The sequence below is a fragment of the Pavona decussata genome, unplaced genomic scaffold, assembly GCF_977016875.1.
Source record: "Pavona decussata unplaced genomic scaffold, jaPavDecu1.1 SCAFFOLD_76, whole genome shotgun sequence".
In the NCBI taxonomy this organism is placed as follows: domain Eukaryota; kingdom Metazoa; phylum Cnidaria; class Anthozoa; order Scleractinia; family Agariciidae; genus Pavona; species Pavona decussata.
The window spans coordinates 1,475,256-1,495,000 of NW_028145494.1; the positions used below are offsets into that span (position 1 = coordinate 1,475,256).

The following is a 19,745-nucleotide window of genomic DNA, read 5'->3' on the forward strand; positions in this document are numbered from 1 at the left end:
TCACCTAGTTTCAGGCGTTGATACAACTCAGTCGACTGAGTTAGTACTTCACGTCTTGCATTTGAGAAATCTTTGGCAAACCCCTCGTTTTGATTTTCAAACTTTCCGCGTTCTCGGAATTTGTTTGCAACTTGGGAGTCACGCCGGTCATAAACAAACACTACAGCGACCGGTTTCTTTCTTTCTTTCTTTCTTTCTTTCTTTCTTTCTTTCTTTCTTTCTTTCTTTCTTTCTTTCTTTCTTTCTTTCTTTCTTTCTTTCTTTCTATCTTTTCAAGTCGATTACTTCATTGTTATTCCCAAGTAGCAAATCAGGATCCCAGAACGCGGCAAGTTTGTTATAATTTATGACAACACCAAGGAATTTTTTAATGATTTATAAAATGGAAGACATGAAGGAGCTAACTAGACCATCCAATCTCACATAACTCAGTCTAAGATACTCGCCTGAAACTCAGTGGAAACTAGGTGCACCCATTCGCACATATGCCGCTGAATTTTTAACGGGAAACAAATCGGCACTTCTGGTACTTTTCTCTCAATGGAACAAACTTCATTAGTCGAAATTCACAGGAAAAAAACGTAAATAAGGAATAAGTGCGTTAAGCAGGGTTCGTACCTTTTTTTTGGACTTAAAATTCAAGGAATTTTCAAGGACACATTTTCCCTTTTTCAAGGACTCTATGCAGTGCAAAATCAAGCCAATATAATACCAAATCAGCTACTTATAGTAGGGAGTGTACCTGCCGGACAGGTAATGACCTTTTCTGTGATGTCAGTGTTTGATGTTTTTTGCCTTTCAAGTGACTTGTGAGTGCCGACTCTCCCATGCATCCCATCAACATCCTTCATGCACACGATGCATCGTGCCTTGTGCTTGTCACCCTTGATTTTTCGAAACCGCTCTTTATACAGCGGTTTCTGAAGCCATAAGTCGCTGAAAACACACTTGCCCATTGTTGTAAATCTATTACCGTGAAACAATCCGACCAGGGACACCCACACAAACGACGAAGCACTCGAAGGCGAAGCACATGCTTTTCGCAGAAAGAAGGAATAGTACAAAACATTTCATTGACTCTTAGCATTGCAGATATTGAACCAATCAGAGCAGTGATTATAGCCAAGAACAGGAATAATCAATAATTGTGTGCGGGGTGCTTGATGGACGTTAGGAGGAGTTTGCTCGTTGTACGAGTCGAGTCCAGTTCGAGTCAAGTTCGAGTCAGGTTCCGTTTCTTTTGTTTTCTTTTTCCTTTTGCTTCGTTTTTGTCTTTATCAAAGGTTGTGATTGCGATTCTTGCTTTCATAATGATACGCCAACTGATGTTCGAAGCATTAAACATGAACGAGATGTTATTGTCAACGCGATCGCGAGAATTCATTGTTAGTAGCAAATTAACTAAAGTCCTAATTAATTCTTGTCATTTATAATTTTCATGAAAGGGTTTGTCCAATGTTGTTGGTGACTAAAGCTTCAGTCACAATGCCTTGTGATACCTTGTTGGGAAAATTAAAAATTCCCATGGCCGTCTACATTTTGTCCGCGAAAGGTATAGCTAGACTCTATTCTATGTTATCTTGGGTGTCCTGTGGACGCAAGAAGATGGCGCTTGAGTCAGGCAGGTAATACTTCATCACCGTCCGTTTTCTCAGTCGTGGAATGGGATATCTGTTTCAGGTGTATGCAACTACAGGCCTAATCTTCCTAGGAAATTTATGAACACTAACAGATGTCTTATATCTTTCCACAGTTAGTAACAGTGAATCACAGCGGTAATGGCCTTAGCGATCGATAACGAAAAATGTTGCAAAGCTGAAAGTTAATTTTTTCCGTTTATCACAAGCACATCGGTATATAAAAGAGAATAACAACCAGAAGAAGAAGAACAACAAGAAGCAGTAGCAGCAGCAGTAGTAGTAGTGGCTCGTGACTCGAACTTGACTCGGGCTCGAGCTTGACTCGTGCTACGAGTAAACTCTAAAAATAAAGGATGGACCCTGACTCAAACTTGACTCGTGACTCGAACTTGACTCGGGCTCGAGCTTGACTCGTGCTACGAGTGAACTTCGTTCTGAGAGGTGTAATGATCATTCTTATTTGTTTTTTAACTATTATGTGCTGCTACTGTTCTGACTCAAACTTGACTCGTGACTCGCACTTGACTCGGGCTCGAGCTTGACTCGTGTTACGAGTAAACTTTAAAACTAAAAGTTGGACCCTGATTGAACTTGGCACGTGACTCGAACTTGACTCGGGCTCCAGCTTGACTCGTGCTACCAGTACTGCTTCTTTTTGAGAGGTGTAATGATCATTCTTATTTGTTTTTTAACTATTATGTGTTGCTACTGCTCTGACTCAAACTTGACTCGTGACTCGCACTTGACTCGGGCTCGAGCTTGACCCGTGTTACGAGTAAACTCTAAAACTAAAAGTTGGACCCTGATTGAACTTGGCTCGTGACTCGAACTTGACTCGGGCTCGAGCTTGACTCGTGCTACCAGTAAACTTTTTTCTGAGAGGTGTAATGATATCATTCTTATTTGTTTTTTAAACTATTTTGTGTTGCTACTGTTCTGCCAGTAGGACTTTCCAGTATTGACTGCAATTTTCAAGGACTTTTTAAGGCCTTGAATTCTTATTTTCAAATTCAAGGCCTTGAAAGGCGCGCTGCGAACGCTGGTTAAGTTAAAACCTGAGATATGTTTCTTGTTTTGATTTCAAATCATCAAAGCCTTCTCTTGACGAACCATTCCAAAATATGTCAGTTACAAGAACCTTCCTTTAAAATAATCTTGGTAAGATCTCAATTTAGCAGATGCGAAAAATGAAAACAGTATTTTCATAATTTAACATAAATTGAAATACAAAGTTCTAGCGTTATCTTAGCAGGAAATGGTTAATTAGGGCAACTAGTAAGAATTTGACTGAAACACTGGCATAGAGGAACCAATAACTTTTTCTGCGAAGGTCCGAATTGCTTACGCTAAATACTGTACTAAGAAATGCATTTTAAAGAGTTCGTCGTTCATCAGCAAGTTAGCTGCTCTCTTACAAAACATACAGGTGCGTTAACGTAATAAAGCCTGCAGGTAACTCTCCTACCTACGATACGTATACCTACCTAGTTCGAGGCCACGATCTAAGCTCCACGATGTCGTGCAATCCGCTGCTACATGCCATTAGCTGGCAAGTTGTAGACACTCGCACTGAAAACACGTGCAACATGCAAACACGGTTGGGCCCCAGTGGATGAACCAATAGGAAGCCGATCTCATTAACAAGTTCTACGCTTCAACGCATTTGTTTAAGCCCCGTCTACACGAGCAATTTTTATATTGCAATTTTTATGTGGCAATTTTTATTTGCCCGTGTAGATGATGAGAAATGACCAATTTTTATGTGGCAACTGCATTTGCTGTAAAGCTGGCGTGTTAGTTTTTATGTGGCAAGTAAAAATTGCCACATAAAAAAATTGTCCGTGTAGACGAGATGCCACAAAAAATGTGACAATTTTTTTAACGTCATCTGTAGAACCCAGTCCCTACAGTCCCTAGCATTTGCACATCCAGCATGGCGCCATCTTGCTTTTTGCCTTTCCATGGACATCTCCGCTGTGCGAAATTATTACTGACGCAAATTAACAACAAATATTTGTCGAGCCATCTACACGGGCAAATAAAAATTGCCACATACAGTTGCCACATAAAAATTGCTCGTGTAGAAGGGGCTTTACTTAGCCTACGGCTCTGGAGTACGTTTCTAAGAATTTTTTCGCTTGTGATCAAAATGTGATAAGGCTACTCTGAGTTCAATATATCTCATATGGCTTCTTGCATTTGATATGCTGTTCTTGGAGCTGAAATGTGCCTCCGTTCTTTTGTGGCCTAGTTCGCATCCAGTAGATACTAAAGTCGAAAGTAGGAAATCGGAAGTCGGAAGTTCGAAGTCGGGAGTCGGAAGTTGGAAGTTGGAAGTTGGAAGTTGGAAGTCAGAAGTCCGAAGACGGAAGTCCCTCCTCTTTCGTAGGTTATGACAGGATTTGCCAGATTCACGTCATTTTGATGATGTAATTTATACAGTACCTGCTGTATGCAAAATAAGGGTGATGGTGTACAAGACACGGTACAAGTATGAGACATTTTCTTTCGTGTATACTGTATGAATATAAACAATTGTCTCCCCTAGGTGGGGGCGAAGGGGGGCGGGGGAGGGTACTTGACTCTTGTTTGGGTATAGGGATGCGGCTTTAAAATCCTGACCCTGTTTAGGGCAAAAAAAAAATCATAATACCTTCCTTGTGGAGGACAACACTTTTAGGACAGACTCCCATAAAATTATATACCCTGTTCAGGACGAAGGGGTCGACATGCCTTGTCCAGCGGCACTTTCCCGTCCAGGCCAAATATGGGAGTAACCTTCCCCCGGGGATTGTAACCCTCCTCGGAAAATTTCTCGATCCGGCGCCCGTAGCTTTCACTTCAGACAGGCAATGTCAACAACCATTCTAGTTATTTCTCTTATCCATACCATGTCTTTGTTTTACAAATAATGCAAAAAAAATAATGCTCAGCTACAGAGGGACAATTTTATTCGATAACAAAGTCAGCATGTTTAGCAAGTATAGCGGCATAATTCCTTGTAAATAGTTGATGAACTGAGTTAAAAACCAGCTAATTTTAAACAATGTACAATGTATAACATGCGTGTTACTGTACTCCATGTAGTTAGTTTGGTGTATTGTTTTAATTTATTGCTTTTCCCTGAAATATATTTATATTAGCGATCGTCAAAAAGAAATGCAACAATATCTCGTTTATAAACAAGCTAAGAAAAATTAAAATATAATTTTCGAGTACAGTGCACACTCTCCAAGGCGGACACCTTCGGGGCCAGGTTATCTGTCCACCTCTAGATGTCCGCAGACAAACACGTAAAGTCAGGCCGGAACCAGCCAATTTGACACTGACTGACTCCTCCCCAGTAGTCTCTCTTGTCTTTAAGAAAAGGCGCGTGTGAGGGGTGATAGGACAGAGCCGGAAAGGCAAGGGAGAGAGATCGTACCCCCTGCCTTCTTGCCACCACCCCCGCGCTTCTCTCTCCCTCGAGCGCGCGTCTCTCGTTTTAAACAAGAGGGATGTGTCAGCCTTATAGAGGTGTTCAAATGGATAAGGGGTTTAGTTTCTAAAGAAGCTGTGGTGGGGAGTAGAAACGAATGTTTGGGTTATCAACAGAGCTGATAACTAAAGATAAATTGACAACGTACAGTGGTTCTGTACCAATATTTGGCCAGCCTCGTTGCCTATCTTGTTCCCATGAAATGCAATTCAAACGACTTGTACCTATGCGCTTTAACAAAGCAAAATGCCTCTTGTTTGACTGACTGAATGAGTCACTGACTGACTGACTGACTGACTCATCATGACTGTTTAACTACTATTTGGTTCATTGTTCGACTGATCTATTACTCGTTTCACTGATGATTGATTGATTGATTGATTGATTGATTGATTGATTGATCGATTGATTGATTGATTGATTGATTGATTGATGGATGGATCGATCGATCCGTTGACAGCAGTCGCAAGCTCATTAGCGTCCCTCAGTAATGACATATTTAGTTGTTACAAAAAGTCCATGCTATGTTCTCTATCTGGTCCTTAGAAAACGTTGACACCATGATCTTTGTTAAGCACCTTGGTGGCCCTTTTTTCTACCTTCAAGAAGGGGTCACGATGCCAGGGGACACCCGGCGTTGTTTTATGTGAGCCCTTTAAATGGAAGTATGTTCCTCGTCCCAGGTGACTCTTGCCATACACGGTTGACGAACGATTCCTAGAAAACAATAAAAATATCTTTGTATTTATTTTTTTTCATTTTGTTCATATTTGTAATATTTAAAACAAAAAAAACCCAAAAATGAGAATGATGTATTATTCTAGAAAGTGACACAGGCATACTCGGAAAAAAAAATCCGAGTGCTTCTATCAGGAGTCGATCCTAAGACCTTCCGATTACTAGATCGGATGCCCTACCACTGATCTACAGGAGACTCGTGGGAGCTAAGGCCATTAAACTAGGTTCATGAGACTAATATCCTGCATACTGCTAGGATTTGAATGTCGAACGTGTGGTATATGAAATAAACGTGATGGTATATTGCAAGCCTGGTGAATGAATGAGAATGATGTATTTTTTCTAGAAAGTGACACAGGCATACTCGACAAAGAGAAATCCGAGTGCTCCTATCAGAAAATACAAACCTCGACAGATCATCCCGTTGATGTAGTGGTTATGTATAGTAGAAATGAAGCAAACGACTCGGATTCGAGGTGCACACTATTCTGATGTTTCCCTCTTAAGTTTGAAATAAGTTTTACTTCAAGTAATTTTAGGTGAATGTCCAAGGTCAGTTTGAGATGTGGAAACAAGTGTTAACCGGAGTTTGAGTGACAAGGGACGGGGTCGGGATAAATCCACCTGACTGACCTCAACGAAAACGGACTCTTGTCTTATGACAATATGACAAGACCTACTGTTCATGATTGCAACACAAGAAATAAGGAGTTTCTTAATATTCCATCTTATCAATCGGCCGTAGGTCAACGAACTTTTCTATAAAGAGCAATTAAACTCATTGCCACGTGCGATCACTGCTGCAGACAGCCTGCGTACGTTCAAAAACAAAACTTAGAGAATTCCTTTTTGAATCATTTCTTGTCAGCTAGGAGAGTTACCTATTGATGTTTTTTATCTATTATGATTTTAACGCTTAGATATTTTATTCGATATTTTAAACTTAATGAATTATTTATATGCTTATGCACGTTGGGTCTGAAAACCCTGATAAGGTTTTACTTTACTGAATTTACTTTAAAATACAAGTCTAGCTGAGAGGTAAATAGTTAGTATCCTACCTGAGCATAACATCCTTTAGGGTCGAGCAGTTTTCAAACTGTTCGTGTAATACCTTTGTTGTCTCACAAAACAAGTGGTCCACTTGATGGACAAGCTCGTCCAGGTTTCCTGAAATCATGACATGTTTCATGTTAATGATTTTAACGATGTTTAGACATGTTTAACGAAACTGTAGTCTAAATAGAGTTTAAACGCTTTAACTAGAATGTAAACGCAAACCGTGACCTGTTTAGAAGACGTTTAAAACACAATAAAACAATTGGCTATCTAGACTGTACTGCGTCCCATAGACCTTTTTTGGCCGTTTATTATTATTATTATTATTATTATTATTATTATTATTATTATTTTTTTTTTTTTTTTTAATTCTTTTATATGTACGTTAATTAGCCCTACTAACCTCACTTTAAAGTAATAATTCTACAGGCCATTTCCTAGTTGCTTTGAACCTCGTTATCAAAACGAGGCTAAGTGCAAAGTTTTTGTTATGAAAATTAATTTTCATTCATATGCAAACAAAACTACCTTTCAAGTGAAAGTTTTGCGCGTAGCCTCGCTTTCATAGCGAGGTTCACAACAACTCAGAAGTGGCCTATTGAATTTTGCACATACTAACGAGAGTAGTAAGGCTAATAATAATAATAAAAATAAAAAAAACGTCCGCCATTTATGAAAAAGGTCTATAGGTACGGTTAGATCTCCATCATAACGCTGTTAAACCACGTCTTACTTAGCCTCCCTTGCAGACACCCTTTTAGCTCGTCACGCAATCTTTCCTAGTTGGGAAGGAAAGATTGCGTGACGAGCCAAAGGGGAAGCTACTTCTAACTAACACTTCATTTAAATTATCGGCCCAATTGGTTTCTTCAAATTTACGTGTCGTGTTTGGTATGGAATACCTTTCATAGTCCTCTCACAACTGTCATAAACAAGAAAGTTATATTCATCAGAGTACATCTGAAAAAAAAAAATTGACACAAGCGTTAACTTTATATTCTGGAAAAAAAATTCCTGTCGTACTGTATGTTGGGCTGGCTCTAATTTTTAAGTCTGTGGATGAAATCCTGAAGTGTGACCGTTCACATGAACGAGAGAGAGGAGATGATATAGATCGTTTATTGAATTATACACACTTAACAGTCTCAGCAACTGAATTACGTGTCCAAAAAGGTATAATAATAGATAATTAAAATGAAAGCTACTGAGCAGTACTTTCCTGTGGTGCTGTTTATCATGCTGTACAAGCCGGTTCTAACTTTTAAGTCTGTGGGTGAAATCCTAAAGTGTGACCATTCAAATGAAAGCTACTGAGCAGTACTTTCCTGTGGCGCTGTTTATGATGCTGTACAAGGTGATTCTAACTTTTGAGTCTGTGGATGAAATCCTAACGTGTGACCATACAAATGAAAGCTGTTTAGCAGTACTTCCCCGTGACACTTTTTATTACCATGTACAAGGATGTTCTATCTTTTTTAATCACTGAAGAGTGACTTAAGCGAATCAAACCTCAGCCTGCGCCTCAGGCTAGACAAAACTATATCTTCTGGATGATTCAAGTCTTCTAAGCAAACAAATCAGTACACAACAAACGGCTTTAAAAAGATAAAGGTTTTATCGACAAGTACTTACAGTTTTTGGTTCATCGCCTAGAGATTGTTTGACCAGGAATTCTAGTTCACCAAGTTGATTCAATGAAGTCTCCCACTAAAACAAATTCGATCATAAACGTGAGATCAAATTTAAAGTTCCTCTCACCGGTTTCTATACATTGCTTTAATGCTAGTGGTTTTAACAAGTCAGGTCTCGCTGAAGATTGTTTACTTCTAGATTCTCATGTTCATTATAATCGATATGTATGAGTACTATGAAAACCACCAAAGTGATAAAACGATCACAGTACCCAGTCAAAGAAAACAGAAGCGGTAAAGATATAAGAATAAACCAGAAATGACATAGAGACAAAGAGAGACTTCTGCTAACAAGGTATAGGTGGTTTGCATTGCCACCATGTTGGTGCACAAAACCAAAGAAGATTTGCTCACATAGTTTGCACAAAAATGGCAGTTAACTCACGGAGGGGGAAAATCTTATTGTTCCTGTTCACCAAAATGGCGTCACATGCAAACCATCAATAGCATCCTACGCAGAGGATCTTTGGGCTTGTTACACAGCAAAAGATTTCAAGGTGTACCCACCCCACCTCCTCTCATGACCCCTGACGGATTAACAACAAACTATTCAAGTTAGTCCGAAATTACACCGACTATTCTCCCTTGGGAATGTAGAAGGTTGGTCGAAAATCAACGAAAACAAACGAAAATTCACGGAAAGGACGACATGAAAGGGCTGACGTAGGCTCCATAGACTCTTATCACTCGGAGGCCATGTTGAGTCTCAGGAGAATAAAAAGCTTTGTTTTTGCACGGCTAGCCTCGCACTGAATTCGCGTCTGGTCGAGGCTCACCACGCAAAAACAAAGCTTTTTAGGCCGATTTAGACGGTACAACTTTTGCTTACGACTGTCGCATGCGATTTCTAGAGCGCGCGCTGCTCGCGTCATGCAAAAAATCACACACAACTTTCGTCATTCAGCATTGCCTATACCTACGATTGTCGTAGGATTTGAAACATGTTTTAAAATCCTACGACATTTTTTGTGACGTACACGACAGTCGCAGGCAAGTTGTAGGTTTGATTTACACGAAACAACTCGTGTCGTAGGCCTGTCGTAAGCTTGTCGCGTGCGACAAAGTCGTACCGTGTAAATCTCCCTTTTGTTTCCCCGAGACTCAACATGGCCGCCGAGTGATAAGGGTCTATTGCCGCCGCTCTCTCGAGTCCGGTCTTTGTTCCTCCCCAAGTGCGCTCTTCGGGGATGAGCGTGGGCTTGATTCCCGAAAAGAGGCTGGTAATCGAGCCTATGGCTGACGTTGAGCCCGAAAAAGCGGTGGCAAAAACAAATGAATGCAGTACCACCATGATACGAATCGAGTTACATTCCACTCTAGTGATTGTCATAGTATTTCAGGTAGAAACTTTTACGCTCACCAGTGCTTTGATGCTGTTACAGTCATTGTTCAGTCCCTCCTCGGCCAAAAGAATCAGCACAACTTTAGAGTGGGCCTGGACATAGAGGTTCACATGTGTCAAGCCTTCCACCTGTCACACAAAAGCATCGGTACAGTTTAGCGTATTTAACAGGGTTCTACATCGACAAGGAGAAGGGTGATGCATGTTGAGCTTGCTCGTTTAGTGCGTAAATTGAATTCCCGTGGTCAGAAACACAGACTAGGGGTACTTTTCTCAGGGGTGGTCTAAAGGGCGATTTACACGGTACGACTCTGTCGCATGCGACATGCTTACGACAGGCCTACGACACGAATTGTCTCGTGTAAATCAAACCTACAACCCGCTTAGGACTGTCGTGTACGTCACAAAAGATGTCGTAGGATTTTAAAACATGTTTTAAAATCCTACGACAATCGTAGGTATAGGCAATGGTGAATGACGAAAGTTGTGTGCGATTTTCTACATGACGCGAGCAGCGCGCGCTCTAGAAATCGCATGCGACAGTCGTAAGCAAACGTTGTACCGTCTAAATCGGCCTTAGAAGACTGCTAGTGTATCTATCAGGGACAGTTTGAGAGACGAACTCGTAGTCCATCACAAGCAGGTAGTAAGTTGAGAGGGTGAGTGAAACATAAGGCGAAGCACATGGCGTATTGGGTCACGCAACATATCCGTCATACATTAGCGTAACGCAACACATCAGTGACACGATGTTGCCTTTTACACATTTTTGCCCAAGTAACAGAAGATTTGAAAAACAAAATCTCTTACTTGATTTATATCGTCTCCTCCTTCTTCAAACAACAATTCTTCTCCTTCCACGTCCGACTCAGAAGGTGACGACGGTTCACGCCATTGATCCAGAAGTGCATCATCCTCAATCTCTTCCAGTGCTATGTCAACAGACTCCTCGATCCCTTCACCTGAGGACGTTCCTTCGTGGCCATTTGTGATTTGTATCTCAGCCTCCACACTAAAAGTAGCATTTGAATTTGTTTTTCCTGAAGCATTTCTTTTAGTGTCTTGAGCCACAGGTGTACCATCCTCAATGTCTCTATTGACATGAGCATTTGAACTTGAATTCTCTGAAGCACATCTCTCTGTTCCTGATGCTGCCACAGCTATCCCAGTTTCAACCTCTGCACTGCAAGCTTCGCTTGAGTTAACACTCACTGAATCATCAGTTTCAGAGGACAGGATTTCTGTACCATTAGGAGTAAAACTTTTGTCCAAGAACTTTTCAGGAGATCGCGAATTGAGATTGCGAACCGAAAATGAGTCACACACGATTGGAGTCTTTATGAGTTCACTTCTCAAACTGTGCTCCTTGCTCGAGCTCACATCCGTTCTATGACTATTTTCAGTGGAACCTGGCGTCTCTGGTTCCTTTTCAAAACTTGTTGTTTCGCCATCTGTACTATCAGCTGTACGCAACTTTGTTTCTTGGTTATCTGTTGAGCAATTCCTTAGTTCTCTCTCCGTACTTTGCTCAACAGACGGAAGTTCCGTTTCTGAGACAGGATCACTGCTTTCTGTCTCGTGGCCATTTTGTTGTAATTCAGGAACTTTGCTATTCTGACAAACGTCATGTGATCTGCCTCCTTCAGCGCAAGGAGAGCCACGTGATTTTTGTCCATCTACGCAAGCCTGGCAGCACGCTTCCGACGCAGCAACGTTTTCAAGTGGCCCATTGTCCAAGTAGCTCTTATCCTCTACTATTTCACAAACTTTCCTTATCATGTCGCCCAAGACCAATTTACAAGACTCTGGATCTTCGTTATCCGGGCCAGAACTCGACGAACGAGGTAAAATTTTCTCCTTTTCCGTTTTTGTTAACTTATAACTACTGCATTCAACAACTTTCAAACCTGAGATGTCAATGGCTTCCATGGTAAGACCAGTATCACTAGATAAAGAACTCTCGAAAGAAGCGCTGTCGAAAGCTGTCGTAGGAAGTTTTAATCTGCAGACATCTGCACCTTCCATAGTAAGACCAATGTTGTCATAAAAAGTACTCTCACAAGAGCTAGCAACGCAACCTGTACTGGAATATGTCGTGGCACCAATCCCACCTCTTGCGCTGTGTTCAGTTTTATCTAATATCATCTCTTGGCTTTCATTTTGGTCCTCCCCGGTCTTCTTCTCAGCTATTAGAGCAGTAGCCTCGCTTTTATTACGCTCTTTCTCAATTAAAAAAGCAGAAGCCTTACTTCCATTTTGCTCCTCTCCAATCTTTTTCACAGTTTTTACACCGCTAGCCTCGCTTTCATTTAGCTCTTCCCCAGTCTTTTTCTCAGGCATTCGAGTACAAGCCTCGTTTCCAGTTTTCTCTTCTCCAGACTTTTTGTTAGCTAAAACAGCACAAGTCTCGTTTTCACTGTGCTCTCTACCAATCCTTTCCTTAGTTGGTAAAACACAGGCCTCACTTTTGACCACTTTTTCCTTTTCTTCCACGGTAGTTTCAGAAATTTCAGCGGAACACTTCCTCATCCCAAGAAGCAAACTCGATTCATCCGTAACTCGTTGCTTCATTCTAGGTTCCTTTGCGCTCGGACTCAATCTCTCCACATCTTTACTTTTGCACTTCTTTTCGGACAAACGATCAGCACCATGCTTCAGTTTAGCTTCCCTCTTACCCGCGATCTCAGAGTCCATTCCTTCTTTTTCGGCCGGAAGCACACCACCAACCGCGGCGTCTAATGAAACAGCAGAGGCTACACTCCCCGTTGAATTTGCCGTAGAATTATTTCCCCCCTTAGAAGATCCAGGACTCAATCCCTTGCTTGAATTAGCACCACCATCACTCGAGATATGTTGTAGTTTATCGCCATTCCCCTCCCCTGACGAGTTTCCACTGGTCGCAGATAGACGGCACGTCGTGTACATGTCAGGAAATGCCCCAGTGGAATCTGGAGAGCCAGGTTGTCTATAAGCGGATTCCGTCAGAGCGCCGTAACGATTTAGATACTCAGACAAAGTAAGGAACGCATTCAGGATTCGGACGCCAAATGGCAAATCATGTTCTGCGGAAAATATAAATGGGATGTGATTACATAATGACAAGTAGCCGGCGATTATTGCCACTTCCCAACCACACTAGAGTACCCTAGCGGGAGGGGCCGTCCCCTCGTTGCCTAAAAGTACCCCCTACTCGTTATGCTTCCTACTATAACAAAGCACTTGATGAGAACTGACCACAACTACCACGTCCCCACCCCCTCCCCCTCCCCGCTTTCTAGGGGGAACATTAGAGTCTTCTACCTGATTTCTTTGCACTTGGCAAGGGTGCACGTTTAAACTTACTGATTGGTTAGCAACAGGCCAAATCTATACATGTACGTACTACAATGTAGATGGACTAAGTGTCTCTGGGCCACATTCGCCTTTTTAAATAACAGCAAAAGGAGAAATCTATTTGCAAATTCCATTTGGCCAAGCAAGTTGTCTACGAGCAAATTATCCGTAGATAACCGCTAGAGAAAACCACATTTGCGTCTCTTACAATTGGACTACAACGTGAACTGGCCAAGTTCATAATCCTTATTCCAAAATAGATTCTCTTTTTACTATTTTTTTCTCAGTTTTTTTTTTTTTGGTTAGCCCTTCTTGCGTCGTTCAAGGTAAAATATTCTCTTGATATTTGAGCTTAAGAACGAGGTAAGAAGGGCTAATTTGAATACGAACAAAAGAATACTAAAATGGCAACCATTTTGGAATAAGGTCTGTATACTAGTAGACTGTTCACAGTCTCCTATTTTTCCGTAACGAGTCTCGAAAATCCCACGGAAAAATAGGGGACTGTGAACAGTCTAATATTCTAGAAGTTTATGAATTCAGCTATTTGGTTGTTCGGTCTCACTGGACAAATTAAACTAGCTGGAATAATTGCGAGAACTTTAGAAGTGATGTCTTCCTCGGGTCAGCTTGTCTGCCATCGTACATGTACAGGTTCCTTAAGATCTCTGTATTTGTTTCTAACTTGTAGAAAAAAAGTTTTACGATGGTAGTGCGTTGTTTGACTGGTCTTAAAGGTTACTCGATCACCACTGACATAAGTTTGTAAATACTATATCGATACAAAAACTGAGGCTTACCAGTTTTAACAGGCCTTGCCGGATGCTGAAATGAAAGGAAGACAAAAACTAAATAAATGCATACATAAATTGTGGCGCTGTTCTCAAACAAAGCCAATGGTAAAATGATTCACAACATATGAAAATATTATGGAAATAACACTTGCAAGTATTAGTCGATAAATATACTTACATTACTTTGGTTGGGTTTTAGAAGAATCAGTCGTTCTGTAATTGAGGGCTCCAACTGTGTACACAAAATGCTGAAAAATATCATCAGTGTAAAAGTGAGAAAATACAGTGACTGCCGCCATAACGAACACTCTTGGACAACGCAAATACGCTTGAGAAAGTTAAAGTTCGAGATTTAGCCAGAAGTGAATGCCTATAAACAGTACCCAAGGGAAGGAGTTTCTGAGATAGCCGGCGAGCTTCGAGATAGCCGGCGTTTGAGTTCAGTGGGAAACTATCACATTCGTTTAGCTTATTTGTCAATTAAGGGGATCCCTTTGACTGAATTTGAGAAATTCGCACCATGCACTCTAACCACTGAGCTGCAGTCCAAACATGTTGGGAATTGAGATTTGGTGTAAGGGCCTTTTCCTCTACGCTTTTCACTGGACCATAGGTTTTTTTATTAGCACCTCATATAGTAACTCGTTTTCCGCACATTCCAGTTGTTGCAACTGGGACTTCATTCCACTTTCACCAGCCGTGTCCATTGATCTCAGTGTTCATTGGCTCATTGGAAAACCATTTTAACTACATAGAGGAATCTTACAGCAATGCAAACGAGGTTGAAATGCAAGTGTTTAAGTAAAACAACCAGTCAGTCAGTAAGTTAGACAGTCTGTCAGTCTGTCCGGCCATCTGTCAGTCAGTCAGTCTGTCAGTCAGTCAGTAAGTTAGTCAGTCCGTCCGTCCATCAGTCAGTCAGTCCATTTGTCAGTCAGTCAGGAAGGAAAGTGAAATTTTAACAACATTATGCAACAGTATATTATCGAATGTTTCAAACCTGTTACTGTACAGAATGCATCCACCGAGGATGTGTTTTCGGCGTTGACAGGCTTGTAGAATGTAAGATGCTTTGGTAAAACACGTGGCTGCAACTCTCTGTCAACACAAACAGTCATTATCAGTTCCCTTCATCGTCATCACAGCTTGCTTCAGATTAAATTTGAACAAAATACTGCGAGACAGTCTTGAAGCTCATTCTTAGGCAGACACTCTAGCGAGCAACTCGGTTTGTCTGCATTAAAGAGGTGTCTCCATTATATTAAAGAGTGAAATTGGACCATGCCGGTGGCCAACACGAGAGTGTCTGTCTTTACACTGTAGTGTCTTCCTTAATTATTAATTTTAAGGAGGCTACTGTATGTGTACTAATCACTGGCAAGCACAAGTTTGTCAAAGTTTTGGAGTGTGAAAACACTAGTTTTCTTGCTTAACTTAGTCAGTGAAGTTGCCATTAGCTACTTTTTCCATTCATGAACTATACTTGGTTTGTGATATTTGCTTCAGCTTTCAGCTTTGGCTAAAAACTCAAACCGCCACCTTGATGTTCAACTTCATAAGGAAGAGCAATTTTTAATTGAGTGCTGAAAGTAATTCCATGATTGAAATGTTCTTCCCTTACTAAGATGTTCTGTGACTAAGGTAAAAACCTTGTGGCATTACTTTCATAACCATAGCACAGTTTTCAATTGAATGTCAAGAGTAATTCTGCATTTGCTTTGGTTTTTTCCTTACTGTTCTCTGTGATTGGTTGGCAAAATGCATGCCACGAGAAAAGAAACCATGCTTGTATGCATTTTCCTATACTTTACACCTGCTGCATGTATTTGTTTCGAATTCTCATTTCATTGAATTTACACTGTTTAAGTCTGTTATGATTAACCAGATTAATCACTTTCGTTTTGGTTTTATGGCACTCCATAATTATATTTGCAAACCACTCTATAAGTAATTACAAAACCCAAAACTAATTTAATTGTGACTTCCTCAAACATGCTTCCTATCCTTGGCACCATTTACTACTATTAACTTCGAGTTCTTAGTGGTTCATTGTGTTCTTTATATGTCTGCTGTGATTGGTTAGAGGGATCAATTTGGTTTTGGTTTTGCAACACTCAAAGGAAAACCATTCAAGCCGTTCTCTGTTTTGTTATGGCTAAGGGAGTTAGTTTCTAAAGAAACTGTGGTGCTGAATCAGTGGGGAGCAGAAATAAATGTTTGACTGTTCAACAGAGTTGAGAACTAAAGGTAAATTAGCCACCATAAAGGGATAATTTTGAGTGCTGACATTTTGAGCGTTAGCCATTTGTCAGAGCTCTGATGAGGAGCTAACGCTCAAAATGTCAGCACTAAATCTCTTGATGGCAGCCAGTTTACCTTCAGTTATCAACTCTGTCAAAAAATCAAACATTCATGCTCATATTTACATACTTTGGGCAGATCAAGAAAAGGAAGAGGATCAAACACTCCTGGCAAAAAATCTCCATAGTGACGAACAAAATGCAGATAACAATCCCAGATGACATTCATCCATGACAGGAACTGTTTCTGAGTCTCACACATCTACAAAGCAAAGTTTGCAATCAGTTGAAATGTAACAGCAAAGATCACATCAGTACAGTTAATTTAAGCCCAATTTATGCATCGCATTTCAGTCATTATAGAAATAATTTAAAAAGGCCCCTCTGCCCTCTATCTTAGAAACCAATTCAAATCACACAGGGCTTGATACTAATGATAGCCAACTAGCCACAGAAATTATGGTAAAAATTTGATTTTGGCTTGTAGGTTTTGTGCTTTCTCTAGCCATTTTGGGTAGCAAACATAAGATTGTAAAAAACTGGAGTGCTGGACAGAAAACAAAGATGAAAATCATTTAATGATCACAAAAACAAATCAAGAGACAAGACCTATGTTCAGCCACTTATTGTGCAGTTCTAGAAAAAAACCCATACCCACCCCACAGAAGGTCATTGGAAATTCCTAGGGGGAGAGGGGTCTTTAAAGTGAAAATCTTAGAAGCAAAGTATTAAGCTAAACTGGAATTTCCTGGGGGGACAGGGGGTGCAAAACAAAAAACCTTTATGGGGGAAGTATGGATATTTTCTGGAACTACACATTTTACTGCATGCCTAGAGTTAAGGCTTTTTCATGTTGAAGTCAACCTGAAATTTCATTTGCAAATAATACAGTTTGTAAACAGTGAAAAACCTTTACAGGTACACGTGGGAGATTTTTCTTAATAATTATTACACAAATTAATAGTGCTTTTGAAATACATAGGCAAGCAAAAACTAACGATATTACACATGTATAAAAAATAAAAATGTCTAACCTTCCTCCCTCCCTTTTTCATAAAATGAATTAGTGAAACTGTGACTAGTAACAAATTTGTTATGACTAGCAAAATCATACCTGTTATTAGCCACTGAGCTAGTGAGCTAAAAAGTTAGTCTCGAGCCCTGAAACCTCTTCCACATTGCCAAAATTTGGCAAGGCTAACCAGTGATAGAGAAAATACACATACATGTATCCATAACTAGAGTGACGTATTAATCTGTTTCAAATACATGTAATCAACTCACCGTTCTGATTCTTTCCAATGAACCATGATAAAATGTGAAGAGACTGTGCAGTGTCTCTAGCTGCCTTATCAACAGTGAATCTGGTTCATCAAGACTCCCACCAAGGGCCTGCAGTGTCCATTAAATAATTAAATGTATGCATCAACAGTTGCCGAGTTCTGATAGTGTTTATGGTTATTATGTACTCAGGGGCAGATCCAGACCTGTTTCCACCATTTTATGTATTTAAAACGGTCAGATTTTTAACAATAAATAGATGTTTTTAATACAAAAGAAAATTGCCAGCTTTAAGTATGGAAAATGCCTGTCAGAGAGAGTGACTTGAAAACCCAGGAAATGGCATTTTTAGGGGTTAAAATTTCCAAATTTTGTGGGGGCAAATGCCCCCAGACCCCCATGCACCTTCAACGCTCACAGCGCTCACATTATTGGAAAAAAGTCACTTTTTTTCCTGGATCCGCATCGTTACTGTTGGTTAGGTGATTAACTTAAGAAATGACGGAGGAGTCTTTTACTCTTAAACTCTTTTTCTACCTTTTTTCCTTTTTCTTGGTTGTGTTGCCTTGAAATCTTGTCCTTGTCAGAATTCAAAATAATTTCAACAGCTTTTCTCTGACTGTCATCCACCAAAACACAACTTTATCCGACAGTTTTCAAAGCAAGGGATTGTATGTTATTGGTAACCGCTGTTAATTTATTTGCCAATCAGAATGCAAGGAAAGGCTAGAAGATTCGTGGTAGCTGTAGTATGGGGAATTTTCTCAAACATCAAGATGCTTTGGTGACAATTTCCTGAAGTTTATAAATTCTCATGCCTTGTAAGTTGATCTTGTAGTGAAAATGTAGGGAGAAACTTCATGTTGGTCACCACTGGGGCTTAAAGAGTTCTTTTTCTAATAATAATTATTACCAAGGTGTATCTGCCAGATTGTACTGTAGCCACCTTCTCTGTCTGCAGTTTGCAAAGTGCTGGTTTGGACCCAGTGAAGGCATGAATGAAGTGTGACATTCCAATTAGCTGTCCACATATAGAAATTCGATGTTCAATAGATGCCTGTAAATAGAGACGAATATATCAAGCCTGACTGTAAGCTACATAATATGTTGTGTAGTTTCAGAAAAAATCCATACCCACCCCATGGAAGGTCAACAAAAATTCCTAGGGGAGGGGGGTCTTAAAAGTCAAAATTTTAGAAGCGAAGTATGAACCTAAACTGGTACAGGGGTGCAAAACAAAAAACCTTCCAAGAGGGCAGTTAATGGATATTTTCTGGAACTGCACATTATTATAATGTTAGCTATGTGTGGTTACAAAGGGTATGCATGCCATTTTGGTCAGAAAGAAGGGTGTTGATTTTTATAATATTCATTCATAATATTTTATTCATTCCTTTATTTATTTTCAGTTATTTTTAAAAGCTTCCACTAGTATTCACTCAGTGTTGTAAAATTGAAAAGTCATTACTCCTTCTGTTACAAGCCCGGTGTTAAGAGGTCAGATTTTTTAATAGCAACAACAATAATAACATGCCAGGGCTATTGGATTGCAGACTATTTATAAATTGTGAAGTTCCAAAAATTTCCATACACCCCCCTCCCCCAGGAAATCCCATTTTAGCTTCATACTTTGCTTCTAAAAATTTTGGCTTTTAAGACCCTCCTTCCCCCAGGAATTTCTGATAACCTTCCACGGGGTGGGTATGGATTTTATGTAACTGCACATTTTGAATCTTGACCTTCAATTACAGCACTCTCAAAACAAATTAAGGATATGTATTAGACAACCAAGAGAACTCTTAAGAACAGACAAAGGCAAAGAGATGGAAAATCACAAAATAAAACACAATATTGAAAACAATAAACTTTAGCTCCCCAGATGTTTGAGCATGTAGAACAAATAAAGCAACTGGATCAAGGGAGAAGAGTTTGCTCTTTATGCACTTACATATCAACAAGGTGAGGGGGCAGAATGTGAAAATATTTGGCTCAAGTGAACTCATGATCATATGACTGCCTCAATTACATCATTACTACATCAATTACTACATCACCGTCATGTACTAATAGAGGATGACTTGGAACTTAA

General features: G+C 40.1%; 1 protein-coding gene and 1 long non-coding RNA gene across 3 annotated transcripts in view; both read right to left on the minus strand.

Moving 5' to 3' along the window:
• Positions 1 to 3,355: 3,355 nt before the first annotated feature.
• Positions 3,356 to 19,745, minus strand: part of LOC146476560 (uncharacterized) — a 116,667-nt gene continuing 100,277 nt past the window's right edge. Inside the window, exon 4 of one of the 2 annotated variants that reach the window (XR_014865605.1) lies at positions 3,356 to 3,735. This is a non-coding gene — a long non-coding RNA (uncharacterized LOC146476560). The remainder of the gene's footprint in view (positions 3,736 to 19,745) is intronic. The other variant, XR_014865606.1, reaches the window with a different exon arrangement.
• The window catches only part of LOC146476561 (uncharacterized), a 16,103-nt gene continuing 1,085 nt past the window's right edge, over positions 4,728 to 19,745 (minus strand). Inside the window, exons 3-14 of the mRNA XM_085114432.1 lie at positions 18,570 to 18,713; positions 17,660 to 17,767; positions 16,506 to 16,637; positions 15,076 to 15,173; positions 14,254 to 14,323; positions 14,082 to 14,106; positions 10,759 to 13,010; positions 9,967 to 10,077; positions 8,548 to 8,622; positions 7,818 to 7,875; positions 6,918 to 7,026; positions 4,728 to 5,835 (exon numbers count right to left, since the gene is read on the minus strand). Coding sequence (XP_084970558.1) covers positions 5,661 to 5,835; positions 6,918 to 7,026; positions 7,818 to 7,875; positions 8,548 to 8,622; positions 9,967 to 10,077; positions 10,759 to 13,010; positions 14,082 to 14,106; positions 14,254 to 14,323; positions 15,076 to 15,173; positions 16,506 to 16,637; positions 17,660 to 17,767; positions 18,570 to 18,713 — 3,357 coding nt within the window. The 3' untranslated portion in view covers positions 4,728 to 5,660. The remainder of the gene's footprint in view (positions 5,836 to 6,917; positions 7,027 to 7,817; positions 7,876 to 8,547; positions 8,623 to 9,966; positions 10,078 to 10,758; positions 13,011 to 14,081; positions 14,107 to 14,253; positions 14,324 to 15,075; positions 15,174 to 16,505; positions 16,638 to 17,659; positions 17,768 to 18,569; positions 18,714 to 19,745) is intronic.